Source organism: Centruroides sculpturatus, unplaced genomic scaffold, assembly GCF_000671375.1.
Source record: "Centruroides sculpturatus isolate CEXI.00-Female unplaced genomic scaffold, Cexi_2.0 scaffold1062, whole genome shotgun sequence".
Classification (NCBI taxonomy): Eukaryota; Metazoa; Arthropoda; class Arachnida; order Scorpiones; family Buthidae; genus Centruroides; species Centruroides sculpturatus.
The window spans coordinates 35,156-47,882 of record NW_019385225.1 but is presented as its reverse complement, the minus strand read 5'-3'; the positions used below and the strand labels follow the sequence as shown (position 1 = coordinate 47,882).

At 29.6% G+C, this 12,727-nt stretch overlaps 1 protein-coding gene across 3 annotated transcripts; it reads left to right on the top strand.

Annotated features, from left to right (window-relative positions):
* LOC111636396 (fukutin-like) lies at nt 1-8,620 on the top strand. Of its 3 annotated transcripts, XM_023381642.1 has the most exons (6): nt 1-93; nt 2,552-3,108; nt 5,275-5,534; nt 5,843-5,973; nt 6,693-6,817; nt 8,255-8,620. In XM_023381642.1, exons 3-6 carry the CDS (start codon nt 5,354-5,356, stop codon nt 8,466-8,468), a joined length of 651 nt encoding a protein of 216 aa, XP_023237410.1. In that variant the 5' UTR covers nt 1-93; nt 2,552-3,108; nt 5,275-5,353; the 3' UTR covers nt 8,469-8,620. The 3 variants fall into 3 exon arrangements, with proteins under 3 accessions (XP_023237410.1, XP_023237409.1, XP_023237408.1); XM_023381641.1 differs by lacking the exons at nt 1-93; nt 2,552-3,108 and adding an exon at nt 4,536-4,728 and having other exon boundaries at nt 5,282-5,534; XM_023381640.1 differs by lacking the exons at nt 1-93; nt 2,552-3,108 and adding an exon at nt 4,561-4,656 and having other exon boundaries at nt 5,282-5,534.
* The last annotated feature ends 4,107 nt before the right edge of the window (nt 8,621-12,727 follow it).

Here is a 12,727-nt window from a genome sequence, read left to right as displayed (position 1 = left end):
AATTTATGTTCTTTAATTGTAATCTTTATTTTAGCCTGGTATTCTTACACGTTTATTCTTTTATTTTATCAAGATAATAAAGAAAGATTACAGGTTAGTGTACCGGTAGAAATTTTGTAATCGTATAGAGTTGTTTCGTAGTAAATATTACTAATTTAATAATAATTTTTAGATTGAAATATAAAATACAATCTTATATAACTTCTATAGATTAGAATATGAATTATACGATATATTTTGAAACAAGATGAAGTGTTGCAAGTAATTTTTTAAAATAAAATTTGCACCAAGTTTAATTGGTTTACAATACACGGTGGTGTTTGGTTTTATGCACGATAACAATAGACTTAAAATCACTGTAGAAAACAGATAAGGGGCACTAGATTGAAACGTGTATTGGCATTTGAACAATTGATTTAAACACTGTAAAGTACATAAGAAAATAAAGTGTAAAAGTCTAGTATCAACACTTTATGGTGTCTCAAAATATAATTTAACACAGAAAATATATTAGGGAAAGCTCGATAAATGAGCACAACAATGAACTCTGTGAGAGAGATAATTAATTATTCGTCACAAAAATGAAAGTATTCAAATGAATTCCTTTCCCATCTGTCTTATTCTTTAGATATTTTGCTAACAGACTATCACTTTTTTTTTAATACATTTAGACAGTTTTTTGTCAAGGAACGTCTTCATGGAAAGAAATGCAATAAAAAGTACCTTTAATGACATTTTGGCTTCTCATTCTCGTGATTTCTATCAAATTGGCGTTAATGCATTTCTATTGAATTGAGAAAAGTATATTAATGTTGGTGGAGACAATTTTGATTGAATATGTAAGTTTTAAACACAACTGCATCTTTGTAACTGTTAATTAAGATTTTAATAGAATTATTATATTCGTTGTGAAACATGTTGCGTAAATTTAAACTTATAAATAGCATTCAATGCCATTAAATCTAAAGATAATGAACAATAAACGAAATTTTAAAATGTATTTTTTAAATTATATATTTTGGAACGTGATAAATCCGATAACATTAGACGATTGATAACAATAAGCGACTTCTATTGTATTAATATTTTCATTTTAGATAACTGTATATAATTGTCTTACTCAATTCTTATCGATAAATCATTACAATTTTCACTATTTTTCACTTAACTTTTGCAACTGAATTGTATTAAAGTTATTTTATTACAATAGAGAGGTTGCGGCCGACGTTTTCATCGCGTAAACGTGAACGTCGGATGTTCAGCGCCGCCTTTCTGTAAGCCTAGACGTTTGGCGTTTGGAACGTCGAGCATGATTCCACTGACGTTCCAAACGTCAAACGTGTAGGCTTACAGGAAAGCGGAGCTGAACATCCGACGTTCACGTTTTCGAGATGGAAACGTCGGCCGCAACCTCTCTAATAATGTATTTTATCTAACTTCTTTGTTTCTTTAATAATTATAGAACAATTTAGCTAATTTCCTTAGATTTTTTTCCAATAGATTAGTATATTATAGTATATCTTTCTTTAATTAAGTATATCACTTATAATTGAATATTCTTCGACGTTACAGTGCTAGCAATTCTTAAGAAAAATACACACGCACACACAAAATATAGTAGTATATCCATGTAATAATGTAGTGGGTAAATATACGTAATAATATAAGTTATATATACTACGTTTAGGACCATTATATATATATTATTACGTATTGAACCTCTCTCTCTCTCTCACTACGACTTCGGGTAAAGGTATAGGTAATTAATCTACGTGCTTCTAGTCCTGTATAACTTGTCTATTCGGACTTTCTTTTCAACTCAGACTTGTTACATCGAAGAAAATGAACCCAGAGAAATTCGTATTAAAAAACCTTTACGTAACATTAACCTGTATGTTACCACACAGTTCAAAATGCTAAAAAGTAGTAGCATACAGGTTAAGAAAACACTAAACTCTTTCGTCACAGTTCAAACAATGCAAACATTTATAAAAATAATTAAAAAATGCATGTAAATAGACTAAAGCCGAACTGGTCTATTTATAATCATTTTATTTATCAAATGATTTAATTAATAAGTTTTACTTAATTTCTATAAAATTAGTTTCGCTAACTAAAATCTAATATCGTTAATTAAATATTAATAGAGTATTTGATTAAAATTTGTAATAAATTAAAAAAAGGATATTAATTTCACGCTTGATTTTTAATAACTTTATTATTAATTAATTAATGAGCCTAAACACATATGTAATAACAATTGACATTTTTATTTTTCACAATTTTTTTTTCCAAATTAAATATCGTATATTGCGTTATTATTATTATACCAATTAAATATTGCATTATTTTATAATTGTTTGTAAAGAAAATACAACTTAATTATGATTATAAAAACAATTGAATTACAATGATTCAGCTATTCTTCATTCTAGTTGTGTTAGGATAAAATTAAATTAAATACCTTTTAATTAAACATTAAAATTTATATTTTTATGTTATTATTAATAGTTAAATCGATAAAAAAATTACTTTAAACTTATTTTATTAGATTGATACAAGAAGAAATTCATTAGAAAACTTCGTTAAGATAGTAAATATATTAGGAGTTAAGATATTTCTCATCGATCCTCATCGTTTATTTTACTCGTTAAATAACGAAGAAAAGCAATTACTTCTAAAGAAAAACTTTAAATTAAAAAAGGAAATCGAGGGAATAATCACTTTTGGAATATTTGAAGAAGATGGAGCAAAACTAGATAAGGTTCTATTCTTTTTAGTATACGATTCGTGTATTATATAAGCATTATAAAGTAGATCTTCTTCATTTCAGGTAACTTTACATCTGATAAAACAGAATTTTCGTTATTCTTTAATCAAAGATGTAGATCCTAACGAAAGAACAATACAAAATCTAGATGTGTTACTTGTTAAGAATGTCATCACTCATCGATTTTATACTCTAAGCGGATACGTTATTCATGTTGTCACGTATTTTCGTAGATCTAATTACTTATGGCATGGGAAGTTATCAACCCTTCCTGCAGATGTTTCGCACATTAATGTAGGGGAACTTCAATTCGTCAGACACGAAGGAGCATTCGAAAGGTATTATTAAGCTTAATAATTAGTAATGTTCGATTTAAATGTTTCTATTTTCTATTTTAACATAAAGAGAAATTAATTTTTATAATTGTTTATTAATTATAAACTTCATTTTAAATATATAATTAAAATTTTTGGAATAAATTAAAAGGTATTGAACGATTGTTACAATTATTATTAAACAATAAATTGACTGAAATTATATATTTAATTTATAAGTTTAGACTATATTAAATTGCTAAACGATTATTAAATGAGATTATAATTAATATAATGCTTATGAATCATTTAATTTCACGGTATCGTATATGGAGTAACGATTGAAAATTTCGAAATTTCGTTTATAATCTGCCGGATTAGAATAATGTAGATTATATGAAGAAGAGAAAATTTCTCCTTGGATGGTATCGATGTAATCGACCGGTCTTCGTTTTCTGCTTTTGAGTAATTCTCCGGGAGTGACGATAAGAGGTTCGATACTCTTAGTTACTCTGAGCCGTGAATATCCGGTCACTCTATCCCATCGTGGAGATGCTGCGATTTCTCCGAATATCCCTTCCTTATCTTGATAAAGAATCGGATAATGTGGAGGAAGAGAACAATAATCACCGTTAGAAGTGGACAGATACTCGTTTTTTTCAGTGTTCGTGTAAGTTCCTCTCTGAGTTTGCCACCGATGGGCTATGTTATCTATTGCCATCCTATTCATTATCATATAGTTTGATTCCTTTTTCCCAATAGTGGCGGGAACGTAATATAAATATTTCATTCGATTAACGGAGAAAAAGTCCTCCGTTTCTTTTCTGTAGGTGTGCCAATCAAAATGAAAACTTTTCTTTGAGTTGGGAGCCATATTATTATTATTATTATTATCCGTAGTTTTGTTTATATAATAAATATCACTCTTCTGAAAGCTTTGGGCTTGGTCTAAATTGATATTTGCCGGATCAGAACACAACTTTCCTTCTGAATAAGAGCGGCGAATTAAATTTTCGCCCAAAGATTGAAGATTTGATAAATGGACGGGACTCGAAAATGGCCTTTCTTCATCTAAACAACAGCAGGAACAACCTCTAAAACGAGTATTCATAATAGTGAAACTGTAGGAAAACTGCTAGCAATAAACTAATATCGAAAATTAAATAAATCTGCGATTATTGCGTGTATTGTAAAACAATTAAAATAATTATTTGAATATTTAATTATTAAACATTAATAAAAATGAATCGGTTAATAAATTTTTACATTTAATTGGTCGAAAGTAAATTCCGTATCATCTTCAGCTTGATTTGACTAATCACCTTAAACAATACAAGATAACACTTAGTTATACTGGGTGATCGTAATTAAATTATCCTTAATTATAAACATATTTAGCAATCTAAATGCAATTTAATCTGGTATAGTGACATTTCAGGACACGAGGAAGACATTTCTATAAAAAAATAAAGGATCAAAAAGCTCTATTATGGTACTTTTGGTACCATAGACAAGCCTAAATATTTTATTTGTACGAGACTCTCATGCTAAACAAACACCTTAGTGATGCAGGTATAAGAGCTAATTTAAGAAATTTTGGGGGCTTCTTGCGAAGTCTTCTACATTTACAAAGGAAAATAAATGGTACTTTGTGTGTTAATTAAACTAATTCGTAGTAAAACAATATACAGGAACCACAGTAAGAACTATGAGAGTTATGTGGAGCGGGTCCATCTCAACTGTCGTTGTTGCTATAGTTTTACACCGGATCCAGATATTTGCTCAATATGGTCCTCATATTGAGCAAATATCTGGCATCATATTGAGCAAATATTGAGCAAATAATAAACGGCGTGTTCATAATTTGACTGTAATTAATGACTCTTCACATACAGTGTGATTCTGCCATTCAAGGCAGCCAAATTTGCAGTATGTTCGCGATAAACCACACTTTTTTATTTAACTTAATAATGGTATCTCTAAAAATAGTCTTGATTCATATGATTCTCTTCAGCCACTAAACACTTTTCCCCTTCCTTTCCTATGTAAGAACTTTCAAGTGTTTCGATTCTTTCATTTGTGTAAGTTTTGCACTGTTTTAATTATTATTAAAAATTTCGTTATATTTTATACGAATAAGTAATTTTAGTAGTTATTACTTTATATTCACTCATAATAAATTTCTATTAGCTTTCAGATTGAGCCGTTTGAGGATAATGGAATCCATTATTTCGCTCCTAAAAATAAGATTTATTTTCTGTTTGAACTTATGACCTCTCGTTTTCTGGATTGTAACTTCGAATCTACCAAAAATTTTATGATTAGATACCGCAATATTAGCGTTCCCGATATCCAATTTGGACTCGAGTTTATCGAAGACATCAAGGAAATTAAACGAGAGTTTCAACCAAAGCTGATTCCTTTCTGGCTGGTCAGTGGCACTCTATTAGGTAAGTTTTGTTTTCAATTAACCCATTAAAATTTAAAATTTTCCAAACATTTTTCTTGTTGAGACATTCAGATTGATAAATTCAATTATCTTTTACACTAAATTTCGTATAAAATAAACCGCACAAGGCGAGAAACTATAACTTCTGACGTGACCGCTTCTGGGTGATCCAGGATCAAATTTAGTAGATTAAGTTAATGTATAATAATATTATTATTAAATAATAAATTAAATTGATCTCTATTAATATATATATTTATTTATATTTTGTATTTTATTTAAAATATATTACAAAATTACTTTATTTAGGTTGGTATAGGCAATGCTCTCTCATCCCATATGTTTACGATATTGATTTCGCAGCGTGGATAAGAGATTTCGATACGTCCCTAATTGATCAGCTAACGAAAAGCTCAGTTCTTCATGCAGTCTATGGCACGGTAAATATCAACTAGGTCAATTATTTTTCAGATATCTCAGAAAATTAATTTTATACATTATAATTCAAATTAAGGCGTCAGCCTAATGCTCTAAGGCTGTGTTATTCTGCTTCATATCTTGCTGGAATCTCGTTGATTTATGTATGCAGAAAGGGTTTCCAAAGAACTATTGTTTCCGGGCGTCCAAAAGTTTGAAGCCATTGGTGAAGCTACCGTAGATGCGACTATGCAATTGCAAAGGGGTCTAAGTCGTTTGGGAGCCCATTTTGTCAAAATGGGGCAAAAGACTAGAAAATAAAGTATACAATCGTACATTAAAAAATATTGAAAATGAGTAATATCAGTATTCAGAAGGGCCCCGAAGAAGATAAGTTTACAGGAAGGTCTTTATTGTGGAGTTAGCACATGGACCCAAAATTTAAAGGTTTAGCTGCTGAGCAGTGCCTAAGGAACAATAGTTTAAAATAAATTCTTCCTGCTCTGTGAGCCCTAAAATGGTCTTTTTAATTATGAGATTTTGCTATATTTATGTGAATTTAATTTAGTATAAAAACTATAATTAATGTTTTAACTGTTATATTTTATAAATAAATTAAATTTATATATATAGTTTATAAACTATGTTACAATAAAATGTTATTAACACAACTTTTAAATAAACTTTAGATGTATTTACCGTAAAGTTTAATACATTTACTATTATTATTATTTAAAAAAAGCCAGAAAATTCATTTCAATTCGTCCTGATGAATAAACGTTTGAAAGTGAATTTATTTTTCACGTATGAAGAACAGAGTTATTTCTGGTATGGAAAACACACAATAGAAGATGGTTACAGTTTCAAGTAAGTATTTTATTTAATTTAAAATATATGCTCTCCACCTCAAATTAGTGTCTTGCCCCTGTAAATCATACTTTACCTGCTAGCAATAGAGTCGTGCAGGTAATCTATCTAACTCGTTTCAGGGGAAGATTTTTAATTGAAATAAGGTAACTCCTGGTTTGCACCAGAAGTTCGTATATAGTTAATCGGGTCCTCCTGTCCCTAAGCTTTCTAAATCTCGTCTCTACTTTCAGACAGATGGACAGTAGGAATTTAGAGGTGATTTGAAAAAATTGTAAATTTTAAAGACATCATATTTGGCCTTTCTTTACATTTTGACACAACCAGGAGCTTAAAAAAATAAAAGAAAATAAGAAAAATATACCCTTACAAAATTCTATCTGTAAAAGTAATACTGTATAAACATTATTTTGAAATAAAATCTTATAACAGTTGACGCTACACATATTTACAACTTTGTAAATTGAGTGCCATAAGAGCGCTTGCCAGCTTTTACTTTTCCGGGTTGATATAACATAAGAAAAAGTATTAGAATAATGTCAAATTTGATCCTCCGGGTGTTTTGTAAATATATACCTTTTGAGACCTTCCGAACCAAACAAGGAGAAAAAATTCCGCATGTGTGTTAGTGTCTATTTCGTTTAATATCTCAGGATGGGGTAAAGATTAAGTATAACGAAATTCGGCATGATAACTTGTATATAAGGGGTATTGATGCTATTAAATTTTGGTGTTTAAAGGTAGAGAGAGAGAAGAGATAGAAGTGGGTCATGTACCATAACGCGAGAGGAGTCGTACTTAATGAAGATTTCACTGTTGTTATTAACATTTACAATTTTTTTTTATAAAACACATCATTACTCTCAAAATTAAGCTTTTTGATATTTTATAATAATTAATAATATAAAAAGATTTTTACAACAAAATCTCACAAGAGATGGCACCTCACACTAATTTCGTTTATTGTGATTAATAATACAAAAGCTATTTTTTAAATAAAATTTTATAAAAGCCAGGAAAGTTCCACATTTGTTGCTAGATTTTTTATTTTACTTTTGGGTCCAGGGTATCTGAAAACGTCGATAATTGCAAAACACCTACAGGGTCAAATTTGATACGATTCCAATATTCTCCAGTATTATATAAATATCAGCCGGGAAGATAAAAGTAAATACATTGCATGGATGTTTGTGTGTTGGCCTTTATTTCGTTTAATATCTCAGGATTTTGTGAAGTGTCACAAATGCTTATTTCTTATTCAGGACGGGTTGCTCTCTGCCTTCCGTTAGTGTTTATACAAATAAGATTAACAAGGAAAAAAATATTTAAATAAGTTTAAAATAAAGTGCTTATTTGTAAATACATATAACTCAATAAAACATTGCAATATTTGAAATATATTTTTATCATTTATGATTTTCGAAATTCTGATTTCAGGTACGTTTACCCAAAATTCACATTATGCTCGGCAGAATTAGTATACGAGAAGGTTCTTGTTCCTTGTAATACCGAATTAATCGTGGCTACAGAGTATGGAAAAAATTGGATGATTCCTGAACCTAAAGGGCATTCCCCTTTAAACATAAAGGATAAGAAATTTTGGACTGTCGAACAACGAATTAATGCATTTCTTCCGAAACTTGAACATTAGATTAATGATTTTTTTTTTAACAATTTTAATTTATACAAATACCGATATATCGATAGATATTTTATAAATGTATTCAAATTATTTATTTATTTTTAGGAAATCCTGTAGAATTTAAATAGAGATAACTAACAATATAAGAACATGTAAAATGGACGAGATCTTTGTAATGCTATTAATGTAAAATAAATAGTCTATATTAAGAAAACTTTACTTAATATTGCATGCAATTGTATGTAATCGAAAAATATATTTACTTAGCTGTAAACTAAGACATAATTCCAAAATTATGTATCCCCTGACGCGATAACTCAACGAAATCTCGCTCGACTTTTATTAAATTTGGCATATTAGTACAATAAGATGAAAAGAATCGCTGATTAAATTTTTAGGAAAATCCGTCGAAAATTTGCTTAATTATCGCAACTAAATTTGCATTTACGCAAAGAGATAGCGACACGGTGCTGTACTAGATTCAAGGTCTATATAAGAAGGTCAGGACACGCACGATCTATTTCTGGATCCGCCATTTTGGGTTTTTTTGAGTCGTATATTTTAAACAAACTTATACGAGCAGTCAGTTTTATACGACATTATTTAAACTAAAATTAAATAAATTCAGTGATTTCCAGTCAAAAATATAATAATAATTTCGGTTAATTATGCAAACCCAATTTTATATAACGCTTTGATTTAGTTTAAAAGAAACGATTATCCATGTTTGACATAACAAAATAAAAGTGCGTTTAAAATTGTTTTAAATGTAAATGAAACATTTACCTGCAGTTCTAATCTCCTGTTTTCTAACTAAAGTTGTTTTTTTTTTATTTAATTTATCTAAAGTATTATTATCACTTTGTTCAATTCTTCCTTAACAGAAGCTACTCAGACCTGTCTAGAGCCCATTCTCGTAGACATATTTTGATGAAACTCGGTATATATGTTATATGGACCATGAGGAAAAGGAAAATGCAAAAAAATATTTAGTTCGAATTTTTACCACTAGGTGAAAAAATGGCGCAAGAATAACAAGAAACACAAAATGGAAATACACAAAAGGTTTTTATTCACAACATTTCTTCAATGTGCAATCCACTTACATCAATTACATGTTCAAAATGCCTTACAATGCTTTCCCATGGTCCATATAACATATATACTAAGTTTCATCAAAATACGTCCACGAGAACGGGCTCTAGACATGTTGTCTGAGTAGCGCAACTTTAATTATAACCACCCTGTGTATATATATATAAATTATAAGTCAAACCATATTAAAATAATTATTTTTTCGTACTATATAGCATTTGTCGCAAAAACAGATAGCATTGAACACACAAGATTTTTAATAACAGCCAATTTATAAAACACCGAGAATACTTAAACGAAACAGTAATCTTTATTTCAGATGAAAAAATAACTAGTTCAGCAATTATATAATCTTACTATTGGTTGCTATTTCTTCAAAAAGTTTTCTTTCCCCAATAGGCTTCCTTTTTGCTCGTAATAGATTTAGGAGGATTGGGCACATTGAAAATTGTGGGAATAGCATTCCATTTTAGCAGTTTCCTTCCATCAGTTCAAATTGAGATTCTTCGAAATGAAACTGAACAACAAATACTTTAATGTAAGATCACTTATACATCTCAAAGACAGTACAGACCTATAGAAAAATACATGATATGCAGTAACCCGACACAGTTTAGAATGTTCATATGGCTTCCTCCACTTTGCTTTCCTCTGTCTAATCTGCAGGAAATTTAAATAATCGAACATCTGTAGATTTACTCTTACAATTTGGTGCCATACAATAACCCAATTCTTTAACGTTCTGAGTACTTATATACATAATATAGTCGACTCACGTGTGGAGTGAACTTTATCGATCACTCCCAAAATGGCCGCTGCTGCAAAGAATCACGGAATCGTGTCCTGACTCTCTTATGTAGACCTTAGCTAGATTCATAAATATTCGCGCATTTAAAATACGGTGGTGTCTCGTACTTCGAATTCCATGAGGCCGTTCAAACTCCGAATCTTTCGTAGTCCGAATCAATTTTTCCCATTAGAAATAATGAAAAGTAAATTAAGCCGTTCCCATATCAAAAACAATAATCATCTCGATGAACTTAAACAACAAATATACGTAATTTAAAGTAAAAATAACGGAATTAAATGCTGTAAATAATAAATTAAAACACGAAAACAATAAATAAAATACATAAATACTGTACTGTACAATTTGGTATGGTTTTAAAAAGTCTTCTCTGCAATCAAAATGGAACCTTTTGCTTTTTTTTATTATAATTAATAACGAGGTTGCGGCCGAAGTTTTCATCTCTCAAACGTAAACGTCGAACGTCGAGCGCCGCTTACAAGATGGCGGCCGATCCGCGTATAAAGTCAGAATGACAGAGTAGTTCCTGGTGTAAGTGGGTGTGATTGGCACAGAGAGAAAATCTACAGTTACATAAATGACGTCCCGATTTATTATTATGATTAAAATATAAAATATTTCATGTCATTAAATAACCATGGACTTTTTTGTAAGTCATTTTTTAATTGTAAATCGAGGCGGATCATGTAACTCGTTGATACTTCTTTAAGATAATAAACATTCCTCCTTCTATGCATCACTATGCAACACCCATAAATACATTTATTTACACACTAAAAAGCAATATAAAGATAAATTTAAATAGTATTTAATAAAGACTGAGAAGAATAATGACAGAGAAAAGATTATGTCCTTGTATTTTTATTCCAGAAATTGAATAAGATAACGCTTTCTTTACATGAAATAATTAAGTTATCAGAAAACTTTTTTATACAATATTTTTAGCATAATATTATGCTTAAAAATTNACTCGTTTTTTTCAGTGTTCGTGTAAGTTCCTCTCTGAGTTTGCCACCGATGGGCTATGTTATCTATTGCCATCCTATTCATTATCATATAGTTTGATTCCTTTTTCCCAATAGTGGCGGGAACGTAATATAAATATTTCATTCGATTAACGGAGAAAAAGTCCTCCGTTTCTTTTCTGTAGGTGTGCCAATCAAAATGAAAACTTTTCTTTGAGTTGGGAGCCATATTATTATTATTATTATTATCCGTAGTTTTGTTTATATAATAAATATCACTCTTCTGAAAGCTTTGGGCTTGGTCTAAATTGATATTTGCCGGATCAGAACACAACTTTCCTTCTGAATAAGAGCGGCGAATTAAATTTTCGCCCAAAGATTGAAGATTTGATAAATGGACGGGACTCGAAAATGGCCTTTCTTCATCTAAACAACAGCAGGAACAACCTCTAAAACGAGTATTCATAATAGTGAAACTGTAGGAAAACTGCTAGCAATAAACTAATATCGAAAATTAAATAAATCTGCGATTATTGCGTGTATTGTAAAACAATTAAAATAATTATTTGAATTTTTAATTATTAAACATTAATAAAAATGAATCGGTTAATAAATTTTTACATTTAATTGGTCGAAAGTAAATTCCGTATCATCTTCAGCTTGATTTGACTAATCACCTTAAACAATACAAGATAACACTTAGTTATACTGGGTGATCGTAATTAAATTATCCTTAATTATAAACATATTTAGCAATCTAAATGCAATTTAATCTGGTATAGTGACATTTCAGGACACGAGGAAGACATTTCTATAAAAAAATAAAGGATCAAAAAGCTCCATTATGGTACTTTTGGTACCATAGACAAGCCTAAATATTTTATTTGTACGAGACTCTCATGCTAAACAAACACCTTAGTGATGCAGGTATAAGAGCTAATTTAAGAAATTTTGGGGGCTTCNCGCCCAAAGATGGAAGATTTGATAAATGGACGGGACTCGAAAATGGCCTTTCTTCATCTAAACAACAGCAGGAACAACCTCTAAAACGAGTATTCATAATAGTGAAACTGTAGGAAAACTGCTAGCAATAAACTAATATCGAAAATTAAATAAATCTGCGATTATTGCGTGTATTGTAAAACAATTAAAATAATTATTTGAATATTTAATTATTAAACATTAATAAAAATGAATCGGTTAATAAATTTTTACATTTAATTGGTCGAAAGTAAATTCCGTATCATCTTCAGCTTGATTTGACTAATCACCTTAAACAATACAAGATAACACTTAGTTATACTGGGTGATCGTAATTAAATTATCCTTAATTATAAACATATTTAGCAATCTAAATGCAATTTAATCTGGTATAGTGACATTTCAGGACACGAGGAAGA

What these genes read in the sequence shown, in the direction of transcription:
- LOC111636396 (XM_023381640.1), top strand. An exon ending in GGTCAGTGGCACTCTATTAG is followed by an intron (nt 5,535 to 5,842) that starts GTAAGTTTTGTT and finishes TACTTTATTTAG; the next exon opens with GTTGGTATAGGCAATGCTCT. An exon ending in TTCATGCAGTCTATGGCACG is followed by an intron (nt 5,974 to 6,692) that starts GTAAATATCAAC and finishes ATTTAAAAAAAG; the next exon opens with CCAGAAAATTCATTTCAATT.